Raw genomic sequence first — 21,818 nt, 5'->3', positions numbered from 1 at the left:
TGCCAGGCATGTCACTACCTGTGACAGCCTGCAAGCTAGGTGTGGTACAACCTGTTTTACAGATGAGGAAACTGAGTAAGGTTGAGGAACTCATGTGGGGTCACCCTGGAGCTGGAGTTAAGGCAGAGTCTGGACCACACTGCATGGCTTCCAGTTCTTTCTGGAATTGTTCGAAGAGCAGGGACTTTGTGGAGACAGAAGAGGTGTGAGGACTGTGGCCCCAGGGGGTGAGGGTCCCAGATGCCAAGAAAAAAGAATTTCAAGAATGTCAGATATGGTGACAGAAAACAGGTCTTTGGAGGTCACCAGTGATTTTAGCGAGAGCAGTTTCTATGGAGTCCTGGGGGCTGGTGGACTGAGCAGGAAAGAAGGGAAGAGTGAGTATAAGTACCACTTCAGGGGGATTTGTGGTAAGGGAGACTGGGAAAAGCATGGTAGTTGAAAGAGGATGTAGGGTCTTGGGTTTGTTTGTTTGTTTTTTAAAATGGGGATAAGGCCAGTTTGTTCATGGTGGTGGAACCACCCAATAGAGGCACAGCAGGTGGAGAGACACCTTTGAGTAACACATGGGAAGGTTCCCTGCACAGACATTCATCCAGACACATGGCAGGTACAGGGGGGAGGCAGAGGTGGTGATGGAGTGTGTGGGATTTCTCTTCTAATTGCTTCCATTTTCAGAGAAACAGGACTTGAGGTCATGAATTGAGCGTGAAGACCTGGAGGAGGTGATGGAGGTGTTGTGGAGAGGAGAAGGCAGGAGAGAGAATGGACTGGGCAATATGAAGCAACTGCCAGCCACCCAAGGATCCACTCCAAGAACTTGGTCTGGCATTTAAAAATAAGATCATGTACTGCCTGGTGTGGCTCAGTGGATTGGGTGCTGGCCTGTGAACCAAAGCATTGCCAGTTTGATTCCCAGTCAGGGCACATGCCTGGGTTGCAGGCCAGGTCCCCAGTTGGGGGTGCATGAGAGGCAACCACATATTGACGTTTCTTTTCCTCTCTTTCTCTCTCCTTTCCCTTCTCTCTAAAATTAAATAAATAAAATCTTTAAAAAATATAAAAATAAGATCAGTCAGCAAGGTTGTGGGATTTTGTTTTCCAGCCCTAGCCCTGTTCAGCTAGGGTGGGGGCAGAGGCCGGGCAGGTGGGGTTAGACTTGAAAGGGAGAGTGTATGCAAGATGATTATATTGACGGGCTGTGAGTTCTAAGCCAGACAAGGAAGGAAGCGCGAGGGTAAGGGCGGGAAGTTGGGAGGATCCGGGGTCGGGTGAACTGCTGTCCACAGACCGAAGCCAGCCCACTGACCTTTCTTTGTTGACTTTTTGCTTGTTTAACTTTTTTTATTGTGGTAAAATACATATAACATTAAACCTGCCATTCTAACCATTTTAAAGTGTATGATTCAGTGGCATTAATTACATTTACAATGTTGTGCAATCATCACTATTTCCAAAATTTTACCATCACCCCAAACAGAAACTATAGTCATTAAACAGTAACTTCCCATTCACCCATCTCCCAACCCTTGGTAACCTCTAATGTATTTTCTCTATCAATGAACTTGCCTATTTCAGATATTTCACATGAGTGCAATCATACCATATATGATTGTGTCTGGCTTATTTCACTTAGCATTGCTTTCAGGGTTCATCCATGTTGTTATATGTATCAGATCTCCATTCCTTTTTAAGGCTGAGTAATATTCCACTGTATGGATAGGCCACCTTTTGTTGATCCATTCCTCAGTGGGTGAGCAGTGGGTGGTTTGCACCTTTCGGCTTTCGTGAATGATGCTGTTGTGAACACCACTCTACAATGAAATGTCCGAGTCCCCGTTTCATTCTTTGGACATATATACCTAGGAATGGAATTACTGTGGCATATTGAGTGTATAACTGCTGCCTCGCTTCGTATAGCTCTCAAACTGAGAGTGGTGTGGTAGACAGCACCCCCTCTAAGATATTTGTATCCTAATCCCCAGAATCTGTGGGTGATTCGAAGTTGATTTACAAAATCAACTTGGAACATGTGACTCAGTTAAGGATTTCAAGATTGGGAAATTATTCTGGATTATCTGGGTCGGCCCAAGGTCATCATAAAAGGGAGGCAGGAGGGTCAAGGAAGATGTGATGACAAGCAGAAGTTGGAATGACACACTTTAAAGATGGAGGAAAAAGCCACAAGCCACTGGGCCACAATCTGGGCCACTTCCAGAAGCCAGGAAAAGCAAGGAAATAGAGCCCCCCCACAGAACTTTCAGAAGGAACACAGCCCTGCTGACACCTTGATTTTATCCAAATATGTATAATCCATTTGGACTTCTGACCTCCAGAGAACAAATTTGTGTTGTCTTAAACTACTAAATTTATAGTAATTTGTTACAGTAGCAATAGGAAACTAATACAAATAACTTTTACATGCCCTTCACAGAAATTTGCTGACTCCTACTTTAGAGCAAGAAGGTGACTGGAAGTCAGATGTTAAAGATCTAATGGGTTTTGCTGAACACCTTCTGAGGGGTCCAGAAGGAACTGTGAACCTGAGTTTAGAGTTGGGAAGGAGCGGGAGACAGGGTCAGATTAAGGGATATACAGAATCTCCTGGGAATGGGGGACAGCCTGGATTTGGGGGACTTACTGTGCTACTGCCATAGTGATGGGAGAGAGGGTGAGTAGGACTGGGGTATTTCAGGCCTTAGGACAGGAGCTGCTGATCCAGCTCAAAGGACTTTGGGTTTGTACATCTGAGACACCGGAGGGCTCTCTGTGAGAAGGTGCTTTTGGCAGAAATGGAGAGGCCAGGCTTTCGTGACAGAGTTCATAGGGGCCAGGCTCAGTCAAGGCAGTTCCATAGAAGAAAGGGCATGGGGGTAGCTACACTTCTATCGGCTGTTACTCATTCATTCATCCACGCACTATACATGTTCAGTGCATAGTTATGGGCATAGTTCAGTGCATAGTATCCTGTTGTCCCCTGATGTCATAGTTTCCTGAACACATTCCCTGTCCCCACAGTGAGGCCTTCCAGGGACTGTGAGTTAAGTCCTTTCTTAACTCAGGCTTGGGCTCTGTCCTTAGAGGAACTGTCCAATGTGTTGCTTTGGGGATTGGAAAACATGCAGGCAAAACTGCTCAACATCTACAAGGTGCTCGCACTATCTAATAATATTTTCTGATAATAACAGTAATCCTTGTTATCAGTAGGAGTATTTCAATTAGGAGGTACGATTTGGGCAGAACCTTAAAAGGCAGACCGGATTGGGAAAGGCGGTAGGCACGACATTCCAAGGCAGGCGTGGCCTTCCTGAGTCAGGGGTCAACCCTCCAGCAGCCAGAGAGCCTAGGGAAGGAAGGTAGGGACCTGGTGAGGGTGGTGGAAGTTTGTCGTTAGCCAGTGTCTTTTCCCCGTCCCAGGCCATCACCCCTCCTAGAAAGCGCACTCTGGCGGAGGAGCAAGTCTCGCATTGGCTTCTCCATGAATGAGAAGCTGCAGCCTTCCGTCCGCCCAGGCCAAGAACCCTGCCGTCCTGCATTCCCGCAGAGAGGGAAAGTGTGTATGTCGAAGGTTAGGACGGGACGCGGCAGCAGCCATCAGACCTCCCAGCCGGGCTGGCAGCCTGCCCCGGGCCGGCAGCCTGCCCCCGGGCCGCTGCTGTCCTGGCCTCGCTCCACCTTTCCCTCCCAACCGGGGCCCCAGCTTCCTAGCGCTGCCCAAGGATCCGAGGCGATCGGCGCGCCCCCTTTGCATTTCTTTCCGCGGCTCTGGGATTCCCAGGCTTTAGAGCCGGGGCCGGGCGGTGGGGCAGGGAAGGAGGATGAAAGGCGGAAGGCTGGCCGGCCTCCGAAGTCGGCCCCAAGTTGCATATGGGAAGCGGTGGCTGTGACGCAAGTTTCCAGGGGGCCCAGAGCTCGGAGGGAGCGCGCCAGAGCGGCTCCACTCTGTGCAGTTACAGTCGTAAAAAAGGAAAAGCCCCGAGCAGCACCCCAGGCCGCCAGGCCGCCTTCACCCGGCCCAGCTGCGCGTCCCCGGCCCCCGAGGACCGCAAAGCACACAGACCCTGCACTGGGCAGTCCCCGCCAGACCCCGGCCGCACCGGCTGGGCTCCCTCTCCCTGCCTCTTTTTTTTTTTTTTTTCAACGCTTGCCAACCTGTCAGCTGATGGACCTCATCACCCATAGTGGCGCATGTAGCTCGGCCGCAGCTCGCTCCATTCACACAACGCCCTCCAAGTCAGCCCGCTGCCCCTGGCTCCCAGCGCCCAGGGGAGGCCTGCAGACCCCAGCTGTCCCCCCGCCCTCGGGGGCTTGAGCCCCTCTTCGCCCGGCCTCGCGCCGCCCCGGGGGCGCTGCAAATAGTCCTTTGTTTACATGCAATTCCTTACTCCGCGGAAGGAGGCCGGGGGAGTGCTGAGTTTTCACCAGCTGTTTCCCGCCTTGAAACAGACATCTGATCAGCTGCAAACACACACACACACACACACACACACACACACACACGCGCGCCCGGGGAGGCAGGCCGGAGAGACCTCCCTCCCGCCCCTCCCTCCCCTCGCCGCCGCCGCCGCCGCCAGCATCTGGGACTGGCCGATTCTGCACCTCCGTCCGGCGCTGCCCTTTTATTCGGATTTCCATCTTGCATTCTCCGGCGGACCGCGGGACCCGGCTCGTGCAGAGAACGGGGGCTGATCGCTATGGAGTATTTCATGGTGCCCACTCAGAAGGTGCCCTCTTTGCAACATTTCAGGAAAACAGAGAAAGAAGTGATAGGAGGGCTTTGTAGGTGTGTACTCCTTCTCCCCCCATTCCCTTCCTACAATTGCAGCCCCGGGCCAGCCAGCTCGGGCGGGCGCGCGTGTGCGCACGCATGGCCCGCGCCGCCGACCCCGTTCGCCTTTCTTAGCTGCCGTGGCGGCTGCAGCCCTGCACTCCGGTCTTGCGCCGTCCGGGGACTCTCCTCCCTCGGAACGTGGGGCCCTGAGCGGCCCTGGTCACTTTTGTCCGCTGCAGGCGGGCGAGTCGCGACGTTTGTAATTGCAAACAGACCCACGTGGTTCTGCAGCAGTCCCGGCCATGCTTGGTGCTGGTGGCTTTCCCCGCGCGTCCTTCTTCCCCCTCCCGCGCTGGCTTCCTTCCTCTCCCTCCTTCCTCCCTGTCTATGGGCCACCCCCCCAAAGGGTCTGAGGGCCCCGGGGCGCGCGAGGGGCCTCGGGCGGGCAGCTACAATGCAGCCACGCCGCAGCTCCGGGCTTGGGGGGGGCGGGGAGCCGGGTGGTGTGCGTGTTTGCAAGACGCGGGGCTGCGGCGGGGTTGGGGGCGTGCTCGCGTGGGGGTGTGGGAGTGGGCGGGACCCTAGGGGCCAGCACGGCTGGCCGGGAGCGCAGCCGACGGGCACATTGCGACCGCTAGCTTGCTCCCTCGCCGCCCGCGCCCGGGCGCTGTTTACTAGCGAGGCCTGGACGTGACTCTGCAGCCCTCTTGGAGTAGGCGGACCTCCGCGCGCTGCCTCGCGGGAGCTGTAGTTTTCCGCGTCCCTCCGGTGCGGCATTGTGGGAGCTGTAGGCGAGCCCGGGCCACGCTTTCCCCGCACAAAGCTTGGCCCCCGCAGACAGGATAGGCGAGGCAGGCCAGGTGGGGGAGCTTTGGGGGCAGTGGGCACCAGAAGCCATCCCGAGTCTCAGCAGGCGCGGCACTTGAGCCTCTACTGCAAACTTTCCCATACCACGGCCCTCCCCCAGTAATTAACCGAAAGCGTCTGGTTTCCCAGCTGGGTGGGTGGATGGGTGGTCCAAGGTCTGCAGCTCCCCACAGTAGCCACTTCACAAGTTTGACCCGGGTTGCTCCAAATCCACCCTTTACCAAAGGGTGACGAGTTCGCTCTGTACTCCCACCAGTATCACCCTGGACACTTGTTAAAATGCCGGTGCCTGTAACTCCGATTGCTAGAAGGGCCTGGCGGTGTGCATACTTAACACCACCGGCGGGACTGCAGTGCTTCGTTGGGGGGGGTGAGGGGTGGGGGTGGGGGTTATCCCGCTGCCCAACTTTGGTACCTGCGATCCCTTTCTTGAGGCACTGCTCTAGGAGTGAAATGGCTCCCCAGGGTTGAGGCCACGTGCTCTCGCGCTGTGGAAGGCAAGGCTCGGATATTGAGGGAGGTGGAGCCCCCAGGTGGTGTGGCCCAGTCTGGGGACACCAGGGACTGCAGAAGCCAGGTTGGGGGAAAGTCGCTGCACATGTATTGCCCAACCCCCACCACACTTAGCTCCCACCTCAACTACTCTCAAGTACAGAGAGGATGGGCCAGTTGGTGGGTTTTTAAATTAGCAGGGCCTCCCTGAGTGCAGGCTCTTCTGAAGGGCCACCTGGGAGACCTAGCTGTAAAATGTTAAAAGAAAACGAAAGTTCTGGAGCTCTTAATATGTTCTAGGGGCTTGTTTTGCTAGATTTTTCTCAGTGAATTGTCAGTCCTCCTGAGTTTAGGGGCTTTATGATTCCTATGTGGGATGAGGACACAGGCTTGGAAGGGGAACAGCTACAGCAAGTGGTGGGGCTGGGACTTTAACGAGGATCCCAGGGCCCTACTCTTAGCCCCTGAGAAAGGAAAGGGGAAACGCTGCTGGTTCCTCAGCGGAGGGCTGGGCAGTGGGGAGGAGGGGTTGAGCTGCTCCACATGCTAGAGAGGACATTGCAGGCCCTGACCCTAGGCAGGCCTGGTGCGGTGAATCCTGGTTTCACACTGCCCCTGTTCCTAGCCCCCTTTTAGAGGAGTCCACCTGTCCCCTGGGGGCCAGGTGCTCAAAGTGGCAGGATCCCCCTACAGGGCTGGGCATGGAGGTGTACTCAGCCTGCCCTGCTGGGAGGCAAATGTCCGTTTGTGTGCTGGGTGTGCAGTTGGGGCCTCTGGGTTGTTCATTTTTAGAAGGGGTTGTGGGGTGAGGTCAGAGACCTGTAGAAGATTGGGGTTGTGGGTTGGACAGGACCTTCTGGCCAGACGGACTCACTTTTCAGGCTGGCAGACTTTGTTCCATCTCTCAGACTAGTAGGGTTCCCTGCCTCTTCAGAGGGTGCCCCCTAACCCCTGCCACACCGCACAGCAGGGTCCTCACAAGCCTGTGGTCTTGGACCTGTCACCTAACTGCTCTTCTTAGCCTCTGTAAAATGGAGCACCTGTGAAGTGTGGCTACACGGATGGAAATGCCTGGTAGCTGTTAAAATGGCTCTCACACTCTTAGAACCAGGAGTTTAGGGACTGCTCTCAGCGGAGAAAGAGACCGGCTGTTCCCAGGAGTTTGAAAACAATTAGGGGCTTTTGAGTGTGTGTTGGGTCCCTGATCTGGTACTTACAGGGCACCTGCTCTGTGCCAGGTTTGAGGATATCACAGTGAACCAGAACAGGCCCCTGCCCTAAGAGTTCGCAGTCTCGTGGTGCTAAAGGGTCTTGTCAGCCCTTTAAGGGAGATCCCTGGGTTATCCTGAAGTCCTGCGTACTGACTCTGGAAGAATAAGGCATCCTGTTATCCTCAATCTCTCTCTCTTTCTCTTTTCTCCTTCTATTTTATTTTATATTTTATCCTCACCCGAGGACATTTTTCATTATTTTTAGAGAGAGAGAAAGGGAGAGAGAGAAAAACATTGATGTGAGAGAAACATTGATTGGTTGCCTCCCGTACGCATCTCAAACCAGGGATCAGATCTGCAACCTAGGTATGTGCCCTGAGCGGAAATTGAACCCACAACCCTTTGGTTATGGGGACTACATTCTAACCAACTGAGCTATACCACTGGGGCTCTCCTCCTCCTCCTTTAAACTTCACCATGACCCTGTGAAGTGGACCGTATTCCCCCATTTTACAGATGGGGAGACTGAGACTTTGAGAGATGAAGTGGCTAAGCCTGGGGTTCCACAGCTAGTAAGTAGGAGGGCTGGAGTTGGCACTTGACCCCACTGAGTGTAGGGCTTCCTCTGAGGCGCTGGAGAAGCTGTGGGGAGGAGGTGTTTCTGATGGGTACCGCCTGGATGTGGTGTGTTGGGGTACTGAGGGCAGAGGTGGCAGGCTGTTTGGCATGGGGTCTATGGATAGAAGCAGTGGGGATGAGCCAGGGCCCCAGACTGCTTCAGTATCTGCTGCAGAGAGAAGGATGAACACCTTGGACATCCTTGGTGAGGATCGTCTTCCTCCCTCTTGTACTTTGGAATATAGGAGAAATCCTGTGTGGTTCTCCAGCTGTGTAGCTGTTGAGTGGCAGGTGTGTGAGTGACTTTGAGACAGTGTGAGATGAGAGTTGTCAGTGGCTAATTTGATGCTAGAACTCGGCAGAGGTATCTAAGGAGGTTGGGGGTTACCCACTGCCCTTGGGTTGGGCGCGAGGGACAGCTACAGGTCAGGATCTAGGCCTGCAGAGTATGCTCCCAGCCCTGAGCCTCTGGTTGGGATGCTGGTGTTCCCAGGGGGCTGTCTGGAGGTGCTTGGGTAGCGGTCCCTGGCCAGCCTCACAAGACTGTTGGAGGACAGTCGGGAGGGTGAGAAGCAAGAGATACTTGGTGTCAGTGGACCTGGGCCACCTTTGTTGCTCACCTGAAGGGTTTGAAGTTGATGTGGAAGGTGGGAGGGGGGCGGGCGTAGGACTTTTACAATGACTGTAAATCATGTTTACTTCTGTAAAACTCAGAAAGAAATAAATGCAAAAATACTTTAAGGTATTTGTAGTATTAGCTGGAAATTCCAATTAGCTATTCTTCATAGGAGTCAGTGCTTCACCAGTTAGAACCCCTGGTTAGCCACGAATCTAGCAGTCTGAACTCCTGCTTAGTTGCGTCTGTTAAAGAAACTGTCAGCTGGTACTTCCAGGGCTGTTGAGGTGAGTGAGAGTGGAAAGTCTTGGTGGCAGCCCAGGTCCCCATGAGGAACTGTAGCTTTGGGGAGAAGTCTTTTCTGGGGTTTAAGTCTGCACCAGGTTAACCGCAGCTGGTTCTTGAGCCAGGAGGCTGGGCTTATGAATTTGGTGTTGAAGAAGACAGAGTTGAACATTTGGCAGCGTCAGATGAGCAGGAGACAACATAGGCCCCTGCATACCACCCCCACCCCTGCCTTCTGGGAACTTCGTTGGAGGCTTTCAGGCCTGGGGTCCTGCAGTCTTTGGTCTCCTCAATTCCTGGGCATCCTGGGGATGAGGGAGAGGCAGAGGGTGTGCTCCCCATAGCTGAGATTTCATGGGCAGATGAGCGGGCTTGAGGTGCTAGAGTCAGGGATTTGGGGTGCTGCCTCTTGCAGCCACATAGAGGGCTCTGATAAACATTGGGCTGTGTGTGTGAGCCCTCAGTAGAAGATGCCATCAGCTGGTGGGGAAGGAGAGTAGTGAGCGTTGGCACCTGCAGGTGCCTGCTTCTCCCTGATCTGGCTGCCTGACCTTGGGCCTGTCACTTCCCTTCACAGGACCTTGGGTTCCTCATTGCAGTATAATGATGCAGCCACTTCGCTGGATTTCCATGAGAGTCAGACAGGGAAGCATGTGGAAGAGTTTTGTGATGGTAATAGGAGTTAATGTGATGGCAGAGCATAGCCGTGCTTGTTCCATTCTACAGGGGTAACCATCACCTGTCTGTTGGGATGTGCTGCTCTGGGACAGTGCAGAGCCCTCTCTACTCTGTGGCGAGACCTCTCGGGGGTAAGAGCAGGGCCCTGGGATCCAGGTTCAAGTCCCAGCCCTACCACTTGCTAAGCTATTCTCTTTCTAAGCCTTTGTGTCCTCATCACACACGGGAATCATAAAGCCACATAACTCAGAGGAAGTTTGTGACGATTCAATGAGAAAATCCCAGCAAAACAAGTCCTTAGCACATTATAGTAAGAACTTTAAAAAGACTTCAAAAAAACCCAGAAATCAAAGAAACGTATTATTCTGTTACTAGGCCCTCCGGGTTGGCCCTTTGTAAGGACTAGCACTCAGGGTGGCCCAAGGGTGGGTGGGCATGGGCTCCTTTTTACTCCTACTACTCTGGTCTGCTCTGGCCTTTGGGCTTCCCCAGGAGGGAGGGATCCAGGGACTAGGTGAGTGGCGTTCTCTCCCTATATCTTTCTTGACGAGGAGGGTGATGGTGCCAGACAGTCACCCGTGGCTTGGCTTCCTGTGGACGTCTCCCCATCTTTTCTTGCCCCCAAGACTCCTGACTTTAATCCACCCACCATAGAGCTTCTGGAGGGCACTGCTGGGCCCAGGAAGCTGGACTCCATTCTAACCCACCCTCCCCTAAAGGGCAGGCACACCTCTTCGTATCAGATCTCTGACCTGCGTCTTCTTCAGCCACCCCAGTCACTCCCATTGTAGGGGCAGGGAAACTGGGAGAAGTGGTAGAGCCAAATACCGGGCTGTCTGACCTTAAAGCTGTGTTCTTCCCTTCTATGAGCCCTGAGCCCCATCTGTAAAGTGGGGGTCATGAACTCCCTTTATAGTTCTGACATTAACGCAGGGCCTCGTACCCTGTGGGAGTGGCCCTGGGGAGGCCCTGCGGGGACTGGTGGAGGAGAGGTCTTATCTCTGCACCCCCAGCAGCAGCTGATGTGAATCCCACTCCTGGCCTGTCCCCAGCCGACTACCCTTGGTTGGGAGAGGAGGGTGAGGTACAGGAAGGGGCAAGGACAAGTGCAGCGTCCTGTAAGGAGCTGAGGTGGGACTGAAACGGTGGGCTGGGGGCCAGGAAAGACCTTCGCTGTCTCTTGCTGTTGCAGATGTGTTCCCTTCCTGGTTTTCATGCAGACTCCTTTCTCTCTGGGGCTGGGCATGGGGGCTTGGCGTAGCAGGGGAGTAGGATCAGGCACTTTTTTGAGCTCACGCTTCCCCATCTGTGGAAACAGCGCTGCCCAGAGTCCTTTCTCCATTATCCCAGACACAAGGGTATGAGCCAGGCCTGGGCCAGTCACCCAGGGTGGGTGAGGGGGCTCAGGAAGAAGCCAGGGCTGTGGCTTTGGGTGGGGCTAGTGGCCTCTTATGGGAGCCCAGCATCTGGAAGCCATCAGGTCAGGGGCGGGGGGTGTTATAGGAGAGGGCTGGGAAGGGGGATATGCCTTCTTGAGGCCACAAAGAGGCCCACCCGTTGGGAGCAGTGGCTTTGGGCCCACAGGCCTTGTCGCCATCTCTGCCTCCCGCCAGTGCCTCTCAGCTCGCAACTTCACCCCCTTCTACTGGCTGCCTTCTCTCTCACCCCACAGGCTGCTGCTCCTGCAAGATGCAGTCACATAATATGCAATAACATTGCCCACTGCATGCTGGAAGCCTTGTTTCTCTGGAACAGGGTGGTCTGCCTCTTGGAGTAGGTGGGCATGGGAGAGAACTGTCCCTAGAGGTGGTTGTCTTGGCATCCCCTCCCTGGAGCGAGTGGTATCTGTCTTGTCTTTGAAGTCTTAGCACAGGGTGGCTGGGGCCGGGCCGGGGGCACTGTGGCTGGAGACATGGCTCTGGGGATGCAAAGGGAGTAGGGATGTCTTCTTTAGGGCTCAAGACTGTGACTCTGAAGGAGATAGTCCCTCAGTTGCATAACAAGGAGCTCAGAGGAGTCCTGGGAGCAGGTGTCTCCTGTTGTCACCTGGGCCCACCTGCATCAGAGTCACAGGGATTCTTGCTAGGCCATGCAGGTTTTGGGCCCCACTCAGACCGGCTGACCAGACACTGGGCTGGGACCTGGGGTGTGCATGGTGACTTTGATACCCAGGCATCACAAGGCATGCTGCTCCATCATCCTCCTGATCTGCTGGGGTGTAGGCATCAGACAGGTCTGGCATCTTTTGCAGGGGGAGAAATGAAAGTTATACCTGGGGCCTTCTGGAGATGAACTGTAAAGATAGGGGCCCATTGGGGACAGGGCGTGGAGGATGCTTAGCCTGAGCATGTCCCTGCCCTCCCTGGCAGTCTTGCCAACATTCCACTGACCCCTGAGACTCAGCGGGACCAGGAGCGGCGGATTCGGAGGGAGATCGCCAACAGCAACGAGCGGAGGCGCATGCAGAGCATCAATGCGGGCTTCCAGTCCCTCAAGACCCTCATCCCCCACACAGATGGAGAGAAGCTCAGCAAGGTGGGTGAAGGCTGGGAGGGCTTCCTGGAGTTGGTGGGCTCAAGCAGGGAGAAGGAAGTGAGCTTCAGTAGATGCTGCCAGCTCGGGCCCCTGACTTGTCCCTCTCGCCCTCAGGCAGCCATTCTCCAGCAGACGGCAGAGTACATCTTCTCCTTGGAGCAGGAGAAGACCAGGCTCCTGCAGCAGAACACACAGCTCAAGCGCTTCATCCAGGTAGCACCTGCAGAGGCCTCCTGTCACCTTAATACCTGTCCTCCTCCTGGCATGGGTATGTCTGGGCTCAAACACTGGCCTGGGACTCTAATGAGGCTGCAGGTCTCACCTTCCGCACTGACACACCTACTTCAGGCACTTGTCTTCCTGCCCAAGCCTCAGTTAACCCATCCATAAAGTGCAGTTGAGTGACTCTGGAAAGAATTAGATGATTTTTGGCAAGCAGGTCCATTCTGCCTCTGTTTCTGGCCCTTGGTCATTGTTGGCTTTGCAGAATGGGGCTACCAGTGCCAGAGCACCTGGGTTGACAGCTTTGGGGGCTGCGATGGAGCCCTCCAACCTCCCTATTGGTGGTGGTGGTACGAGGGTGTCAAGGCACACTCATCAACCCCTTGGGGTCCCCAGGAGCTGAGTGGCTCGTCCCCCAAGCGGCGGCGGGCAGAGGACAAGGATGAGGGCATCGGCTCCCCAGACATCTGGGAGGATGAGAAGGCAGAAGACTTGCGGCGGGAGATGATTGAGCTACGGCAGCAGCTGGACAAGGAGCGCTCAGTGCGCATGATGCTGGAGGAGCAGGTGAGACAGACAAGCAGGTGGGTGTGGTGGGGGAACTCCAGTCCCTCTCTCTTCCTTTTCTCCTGTCCCTGCTTCCCTTGAGTAGTTATTTGTGCCTAGACCTGGCACAAAGCAGAAGGAGCATCTGCTTTGTGCCAGGTCTAGGAATGGGGGGTCTGGTGGGAAGCAAATCAAACAGGTACCTTCTGCCCTTGGGTCACGATCTGTGCTGGGTAGCAGGTTTAGTCAGAGGATTTTACACTGTAAAAATGCAGCTGTGATAAAGGACCTGCAGGAAACATGGGCATTGGGAGGGGGATTTGGTCTGGTTCTGGAGGGGCTGCTCCATGGCTTCTCTGTCAAAGTGATTGAGCTGATTTTGGGAAGTGGGCCAGGGGGTCAAGTCTCAGAGTTAACCAGGTAAAGAGAGAAGGGTACTCCAAGAAAGAGGAAACAGCATGGGCAAAGGCCCTGATGCTGGAGAGAGGGATGGAAGGACTGAGGGAGCATGGCATGAGGGAGGTCACGGTAGGAGAGGAAATGAGTCAGAGAGGGTTTGGCAGGCTATGGCAAGACTTTGGTCCCTACCCCAGGTCTTTTCCAGGAGTGAATGGCCTGCTTTTCAAAGGGTAGAGAATGGGGAGGCTGACCTCATCAGCCCCGAGGGCCCCATACTGAAGGAGTAGCCAGAGTGTGGTTTGGGCCCTGCCCCTGAGCCTGCCTCTGTGTCCCCAGGTTCGCTCGCTGGAGGCTCACATGTACCCGGAAAAGCTCAAGGTGATCGCACAGCAGGTGCAGCTGCAGCAGCAGCAGGAGCAGGTGCGACTGCTGCACCAGGAGAAGCTGGAGCGGGAACAGCAGCACCTTCGGACCCAGGTGAGTGGGAGGCGCCTGGGAGGGGCTGTGTGGGTGGAGGCTGGAGCTCTCAGACTCAGCATTGGTGCCTCAGGGCCCTGCAGGGCAGACCCAGGGCCTAGAGAGTAATAATAAAGGCATTCCTGGTTTCCAGGTATCTTACACATGTTACTACATGAATCCTTGTAGCTACCCTTTGAGGCTGTTTTACTGATCAGGAAAGTGAAGCCCAGAAAGGCTAAATCACAATGCCTAAGATCCTCAGTGATTGGGGCAGGGATATGAACCCTGGCTGTCTAAATCCAGAATCTAAACTCCTGACCACCACGCACTAGATGTCGGAGTCCTTGCTTGGCACTGGCCAGTGAAGGGGCCGTGGATTCTTGGATGACTGGAAGCCCCTCTCTAGGCTGCCTTTCCTTTGTTGCTTAAGATAAGGGAGTAGGAGGCTCCAAACTGCCTGGCCTTCCATGAGAGGCTGTCTCGAGGCAGTGGGCAGAGGGGGATGGTTCTGGAGGGCATCCTATACCCCCTGTGACTGCCAGAAGGGAAGGGGAAGCTCTCTGAACCTTTGGAGAAAGACTGAGGGCCTCTGTCTCATAGCTCCTGCCCCCTCCGGCCCCCACCCACCATCCCACGGTGATCGTGCCTGCACCGCCACCCACTCCCCATCACATTAACGTCGTCACCATGGGCCCCTCTTCGGTCATCAACTCAGTTTCCACGTCACGGCAAAATCTGGACACCATCGTGCAGGTACCTGCTCTCAGGGAGTGGGCAGCATGTGGGGGTTGTCCTCTAGGAGCAGACCCTTCGGGGGAAATTAGAAAGCAGGGACGGAAGGGAAGTGAGATAGAGCTTGAGTGTGGGGAGAGGTGTGGAAGCTGGGTGTGTGTGTCTCTGTTTCCATCCCTGAGTCTCTTTCTCTGTTGGCAGGGGTTGGGGGGCAGGGCTCTGTGGGGATGGTGAGGAGCAGAGATGGGGGACGGGATGGCCTGGAAAACCTTGTTCCTTCTTTCCACGTGGGGTTTGTTGAGAGGGCCCTTTGCTTCCGGAGCTCCCAGCTTCCAAGTTCCTATATCCAGCTCTTGGTTTGGTCCAGAACTTCCTCTCTCCTCCATCTCCTAGGACCTGGGATGGGGATGGAGGTGGCAGTGGCTGGGAGGGTGACAGTTAAGCCTCCTACAGAGGAGGAAGAAAGAAGATGTTAGCTCTGTAGGTCAGGCCTGAAATCACTGCTGTACCCATCCTGGGGCAGAGACCCCCGGGGAGCCCTGGGGACGTCACAAAGAAAGAAAGAAACGGAAACCAAAAGAGGTGTATCAACCCCTGGACCTCTAGTTGCACATCATTCCAGCGAGTTGAATAATAAAATTAATTACAAAAACCTTTTATTAGTAAACAGACCAACTTTAAAGTATATAAATAAACTAAATGCTGGTGACTTCCAAACAGCCCTGCCCTGTCATCTCCAAGGGTTTTTTTAGCTAAGGAGAGGATTTTGCTACCCTGACTCTAGCAGGCCCCCTGCTGCTTTGCTGGGCTTACTTCTGGACCTTTCTGGAGTGTGTGTGTGTGTGTGTGTATGTGTGTATGTGTGTGTAGATGGTGGCTGTCTGCATGCCTGCAGCCATCCTCACCACAGCCTGTCCTCCCAGGCAATCCAGCACATCGAGGGCACCCAAGAAAGGCAGGAACAGGAAGAGGAGCAGCGGCGAGCCGTAATTGTGAAGCCAGTCCGAAGCTGCCCGGAGGCCCAGGCCTCTGACACTGCCTCCGATTCGGAGGCCTCGGACAGCGACGCCATGGACCAGAGCCGAGAGGAGCTGGCTGGGACTGGGGGGCTTCCCTGACCACCCCCCAGCCCTCCTCTCCCTTCTGGGGGCTTGAGGGGGCCGGGGCAGCAACAGGGAGTACATGCGGGCCAGCGAGTGAGGAATTTTTACAAAATTACAACGTCATTTGGGTCTCTTTTATGACCTCTTTTTCAATACTGTAAATCGACCTTTGAGCAAAGGCCACCCAACCTGAGGTCCTGGGGGCTGGGGTGGTGGGAGTGAGTGTGTGGGAGCACCTGGACACCTGGGGCTGGGCCTCACAGGGAGGCTGGGGGAGCTGACACTTGAGGTGCCTGGCCTCTCTCTGCCAAAACATTTTTTTTTTCATTTAAACATGTTTTTAAGAACAGGGAAAATCAAATAAAACCCCAGTGTATTTCTGCCCTCCCTAGAGCTAGCCCTACGACTGTCAGTTTTTAATTCGCCCTTCCCTCCACTTTTTGGTTTTCCTCTTTCTCTAAGCACTTACATGAGTTGGGGGGCTGGCTGGGTCAGGACTCATTGGGGGTCCAGGGTGGAAGTTGCTTCATTGGGGTTTGCTGCTGCCCTTTTGCCCTGCCTTCCCCTCCCTGCTCCACCTCAGCACTAGGGTTTGCCACTTTCCACCACCAGCTGGCCCCTACCTCTCCCTCCAGGTTTCCTATCTTCAACCCTCAAAAATGTCTTTGTCTCTCTCTCTTTTTGTTTTGTTTGTTGATTGGGTTTTTTTTTTTTTTTTGATTTTGGTTTTTGTTTGTTTGTTTTTGGAATTTTTTTGTTTTTGTTTTTTTTACAATTTTGAGGTCTTTGTGTTCAAGGAGAGCTATTATATTTTGTTAAAGAAAGTGTGGGGGGGAACCAAGAGGCCACCATGCCTTTATAAAGAAACAAAATAAAGTTTGTACTTTGTTTTTTAGGTTGTGTCTCCTGGGTGCATGCTGTCCTGTGTTACTGGGGAGGGCTTCCTGGACTGCATAGAGTGTGAGATGCTCTTGGGGCCCACCAGAGGGGACTGGATGTGGGTCAGCTCGTGATGACTCCCCCAATTTGTGTGTGGTATTGCAATGAGAAATCAGGGTCTTCACATCCTCTGTGATCACCCTGGGTATTCTGCAAAGATGGGAGATGGTGCTGGTGGGGGCGGAGGGTGGCGGGCGGTAGGAGGAGTGGCTCCCAAGTTCTTGGTTGTGGGGCAAGATGAGAATGAACAACCAAGTCATAGGTTCCTATCTCTTAAAGAAAGGGCACAGGATATTCAGGGCTCCTGGGTGATCTCTGAGCTTTGCCACTTTTTTAGCTTGTGTAACCTCCCTGAATCTCAGTCTCCTTATCTATAGAAGAGAAGGGAGCACTCCCTCATGGTGTGGTGTTTAACTCAGATCTTGGTCCTGGCCTGGTAGCTCAGTTGGTTAGAGCATCATCCTGATAGGCCAAGGGTGTAGGTTTGATCTCAGGGGTCAGAGCACATACAAGAAGCAACCAATGAATGTATATGTAAGTAGAACAAAAAATTAATGTTTCTCTAAAATCAATAAATTTAAAAATAAAGAGCGCAGGTCCTGGAGTTGGTCTGCAATGATCAGTTGGGAAAGCCACTTATATTTGAGCCTCAGTTTCCTTTTTTGAAACTTGAGAATAGCTTTGGCCAGGTAGCTCAGTTGGTTGGAATGTTGTCCCATACGCCAAAAGGTTGCAGGTTCATTTCCAGGTCAGAGCACATACCTAGGTTGCAGGTTCCATCCCTGGTCGGGGTGCACATGGGAGACAACTGATTATGTTTCTCACACTGATGTTTCTCTCTCCACTTCCCCTCTAAAATTAATAAAGATATCCTTCAGTGAGGATTAAAAAAAAGTTAGGAATTAAAAAAAAATACAAATACATAAATTGGAGATAATTGCACAAGGGCAATGCATCTTATGGGGGAGGGAGGGGTCCTTTTAAGCAGGTGCATGGGGAGTGAGGCTAGAGTGGAATTACCAGTTCACTTCTCAGCCCACAAAGAATGCCTTCGGATATGAACTTGGTAACTAGAAGGGCAGACAGGAGCCTGCATTTAAAAAAGTTTAATATATATTTTAAAGGTGAAATTCCCCAAAAGTCAACCATTTTAAAGGGAATGATTCAGTGGCATTTTGTCCTTTCACAGTGTTGTGCAACTATCGTCTCTATCCAGTTCTAAAACATTTTCATCACTCCATACCAAGCCACTTAACTTGTTAATCGCTCTCCCCATTTCTCTCTTCTCTCAGCCCTGGCAACCACCAGTCTGCTTTCTGTTTTTTTGGTATTTGTAAAAATTAAAACTAAGTTACGTTAGATAACTTCATACCTTTTAGTTTTTGGTTGTGTGAGTTGTGAGTTTTGACAAATACATACAGTTGTACAACCACCACCGCAATCATGACATAAATTAGTTCCCTCATCCCCAGTGTCCCCACCATGTCCCTTTGTGGTCCACCCAGCTCCTGGTAACCATTGATCTATTTCTGCAGGTTTGCTCTTTCCAAAATGTTATAAATGGACTCACACAATATTTGGCTTAAAAAATGACATTTATTTCTGAGTGATGAAGTTATGAGGGTTTTTTTTTTAAGATTTTTATTTTTAGAACGGGAGGGAGGGAGAAAGAGGGAGAGAAACATCATTGTGTGGTTGCCTTTTGCACGCCCCCAACCGGAGTCCTAGCCCGCCGCAACCTAGTGCCCCAACTGGGAATCAAACCCGTGACTCTGGTTCACAGGCCTGCACTCAATCCACTGAGCCACAGCAGCCAGGGCAGTTATGAGTAATTTTATTTTATTTTTTCTCTTTTTAATATTTGGCATTTTGAATCTGGCTTCTCTTAGCACTGTAACTAATTTTGTCTTTTGGGTACACCTAGCTAATTTTGGTGTTAAATACACGCCTGAGGGGAGGGGCTTAGCTAGGATATGGGCGGGGACACCCCTTCCCAAGTCCAGTCCAGCAACCCCTTTCCACCAGGTGCAAGGTGCGCCCCTAGAGCTTCAATGCAGTTTCCAAGAGGATCAATAGAGAGTGTCGCAGCCCCAGCACATCTGGTCCAGTGAGGGCAGAGGCCCCATCTTCTTCCGGTGGCCGCCGGACTCCTCAGTTCCTAAAGACCAGAGGCGGGGCTTGGAGTGGGGCCGAGGAAATTCCCCCTCCCCAGACCAGTAGTGGCTCCCCCTGATGCTGTAGGCGGTCTCACCCACAGCAGCGGAAGTCAGGCCCCGCCTTTGGCCCCTGGCCCCGCCTTTTCCCGGACTCACCCCGCTCCCCCACCCCTCCGCCGCGCATGCTCTCTGGCACGTCTGGCAGTCTGGCACGCTCTGGTCAGGCCTCGCTCCCGCTCCAGCTCCTGCTCCAGGCGGCGTGCTCGCACGCACGCCCGGCCCTCAGAGGCAGCAAATGTGACGCTTCCGCGTTTCTTCCGCGCGGGGGCGCTCGCCTTCTTCCTTCTGGAGCTGCCAGAGCACCTGGAGGACGCGTGGTGGAGCCCGCGCAGTTGGGCGGAAGTCCGGGTTGTCGCACACGTGACTTACGACGGTGTAAAGGCCTCAATATAAAAGGTGACATTAATTTTAATAACACGAATACTTTTAACCCACAGTATCTTAAACATTGTCGTTTCGGCACAAATGAGGAATGTAAGGTACAACACACGAAATACTTCTTGCCGAGTCTTGGAAATGGGTGCGGGTTTAAGGAGCCTGGTCCGGGTCCACGGCCACGCTTCATGTGGTGCATTCTAGCCCTGGGAGCACAGGTGAGCCAGACCTGATGGTTAGAAAGTGGACCGTGTGCTGCCGTATGCAGAAGGTGGCCTGGGAGGAGGAAGAATTCGGGAAGATGTGGGAATGTTACCACACTCAAGGGGTTGGCTGCTTGGGGTGCTCCAGTCAAAAACAAAACAAAAACAAAAACGAAAGTAGAGTTTTATTTACTTGTGGCAAGTGAAGAAGGTGGGGGATTCATAGTCAAAGCTCTGCCTTCTTCAAGGGAGATTTAGTCATGGCTTGTACACTATTTGGTCAGTTACATGTTGATTTCTTCTTGATAGCTGGCTACTTTCATTCCTTGATTGCCTGTCACCTCATCCAGTTTACAACTGCAGCTACAAAATACTGTGTTGTATTTTAACATTTAGCAAGAAATAACATTTAGAACTGTCCAAACCTTGAGACCCTTGTCCTAACAGGAACGGGATCATAGAGGGCTTCCAATTTATACTAAGAAGCTTGGACTTTATTTTTTTGTGAAAGGTAGTGGGTCTAGGGGAGACACGGTTAACCCAACAGTTAACAAAACCTGTTTTGAAAACCTTTTTCGGAAATACTTATTGTATAACGTACACTCAGAAGAGGGAGTTAGCCTGTGTTTAGTTCTGTGAATTTTCACAAACACGCAACCATGTGGCCAGCTCCCCACCAAGCCCTCAAGTGGTTTGTCTTTTAAAACTTTTTTAAAAGATTTCACTTACCATTTTTAGAGAGAGGGGAAGGGAGGGAGAAAGAGGGAGAGAAACATCAATGCGTGGTTGCCTCTGGCGTGCCCCCTGCTGAGAACCTGGCCCGCAACCCATGCATGTGCCCTGACTGGGAATTGAACTGGTGACCTTTCGGTTTGCAGGCTGGTGCTCAATCCACTGAGCTCTATTTTAGATGTTTATACAAATTGTACAGTATGTAGTTGACCCTTGAACAACATGGGGGAATTAGTGGCCCTGACCCTCCACACAGTCAAAATCTGTGTATAACTTCTGACTCCCCCAAAACTTAATTACAGTCATCACTTGGTGTCTGTGGGGAACTGATTTCAGAACATGCCCCCTTCTGTGGATACCAAAATCTGAGGATACTCAAGGCCCTTATATAAACTGGTGTAGGATGGTACATACAGATGGCCTGCTGCATCTATTGATTCCTAACGCCAGGGTGAATACTGTTTTTTGATCTGCGGTTGGTTGAATCCAAAGATACGAATCCCAGGGATATGGAGGGCTGACAGTATATTCATTGAAAAAAATCCTCATGTAAGGGGACCTGAGCAGTTCAAACCTATGTTGTTCAAGGGTCAACTCTATATACTCTTTTTGTCTGGCTTATTTTGCCTACATAATGTCTCTGAGATTCATTTATGGGTTTGTTTGTTTGTTTTTGTAAGATTTTACTTATTTATTTTTAGAGAGAGGGGAAGGGAGGGACGAATAGAGGGAGAGAAACATCTATGCATGTGAGAGAGAAACATTGATAGGTTGCCTCTTGCACACCCCCAACAGGGAACCTGGCCTGCAATCCCGGAATGTGCCCTGGCTGGGAATCAAATCGGTGACCTTTTGGTTCTCAGGCTGGTGCTCAATGCACTGAGTCACATGAGTCAGGACCACTTATGTTTTTTGTGTATATCAGTAGTTTGTTTATTTTTATTGCTAAGTGTACTCCACTGTATGAATATGCCACGGTTTGTTTAGCCGTTCACCTAGTGATGGACATTAGGTTGTTTCTAACTTACGGCTACTGTGAATATATTTTAGTGGACACTGTCCCCCAAATCAATTGTGGCAATTTCCTCTCTGCCACCAATGTGAGGTGGTAACGTGGCAGTGGAGGATAAGATACATCCTAAACATGTGCCATTGACTGTCTTTGGTGGGGGTTTCTTTGGGAGGGGGCTGGGCATTCTTGATACCTGTTGGCCTCCCTGTCATATGTCAAGGGTCTCTCTGTTAGGGATAAAACTCATAAGAAATGTCTCTCTTCTCCCATGTTTTTTAATTTTTTTATATTTTTAAAGAATTTATTTATTTATTTTTAGAGCGAGGGGTAGGGAGGGAGAAACAGAGAGAGAAATATTGATGAGAGAAAAACATCGATTGGTTGCCTCCTGTATGCGCCTTGACTGGGGATCCAACCTGAAACCCAGGCATGTGCCTTGACCAGGAATCAAATTGGCAACCTTTTGCTTTACAGGACAACGCCCAACCAATTGAGCCACACTGGCTAGGGCTGTCTTCTCCCGTGTTCTCAAGAATGGTTACATTACACTGTGTCCTCTTTAAGAAGAGCCTCAGGCCCTGGCTGGTGTGGCTCAATGGATTGAGGGGCAGACTGTGAACCAAAGGGTCTCCAGTTTGATTCCCAGTCAGGGCACATGACTAGGTTGCAGGCCAGGTCCCCAGTAAGGGGCGCTTGAGAGGCAACCACACATTGATGTTTCTCTCCCTCTCTTCCTCTCTCTAAAAATTAAAAATAAAACAGAGCGTCAGGAGGAATTCCTGAGTCTCAGTAGCAGAACTTACTTCA

General features: G+C 52.3%; 2 protein-coding genes across 11 annotated transcripts in view; both read left to right on the top strand.

Annotated features, from left to right (window-relative positions):
- TFAP4 (transcription factor AP-4) overlaps positions 1-16,429 on the top strand; it is a 38,125-nt gene extending 21,696 nt beyond the window's left edge. For 7 of the 10 annotated variants that reach the window (XM_053928857.1, XM_053928869.2, XM_053928879.1 and 4 more), the window contains 6 exons: positions 11,908-12,073; positions 12,188-12,286; positions 12,692-12,862; positions 13,577-13,717; positions 14,300-14,452; positions 15,355-16,429. In XM_053928857.1, the coding sequence (XP_053784832.1) occupies positions 11,999-12,073; positions 12,188-12,286; positions 12,692-12,862; positions 13,577-13,717; positions 14,300-14,452; positions 15,355-15,549 (834 nt within the window). In that variant the 5' untranslated portion in view covers positions 11,908-11,998 and the 3' untranslated portion in view covers positions 15,550-16,429. Of the gene's footprint in view, positions 1-4,443; positions 4,784-8,666; positions 9,670-9,992; positions 10,897-11,907; positions 12,074-12,187; positions 12,287-12,691; positions 12,863-13,576; positions 13,718-14,299; positions 14,453-15,354 lie in introns of those variants that run through there. The other 3 variants (XM_024553303.3, XM_053928886.1, XM_053928882.2) reach the window with 3 other exon arrangements.
- Positions 16,430-18,982: 2,553 nt separating this feature from the next.
- SRL (sarcalumenin) overlaps positions 18,983-21,818 on the top strand; it is a 54,894-nt gene continuing 52,058 nt past the window's right edge. Inside the window, exon 1 of the mRNA XM_045189813.2 lies at positions 18,983-19,085. The gene's annotated coding sequence lies outside the window, so the exon portion shown is untranslated. The remainder of the gene's footprint in view (positions 19,086-21,818) is intronic.

This window comes from Desmodus rotundus, chromosome 1, assembly GCF_022682495.2.
Source record: "Desmodus rotundus isolate HL8 chromosome 1, HLdesRot8A.1, whole genome shotgun sequence".
Taxonomy (NCBI): Eukaryota; Metazoa; Chordata; class Mammalia; order Chiroptera; family Phyllostomidae; genus Desmodus; species Desmodus rotundus.
Note: the sequence above shows the minus strand (reverse complement) of the source record. Positions and strands in the feature narration are given on the sequence as shown.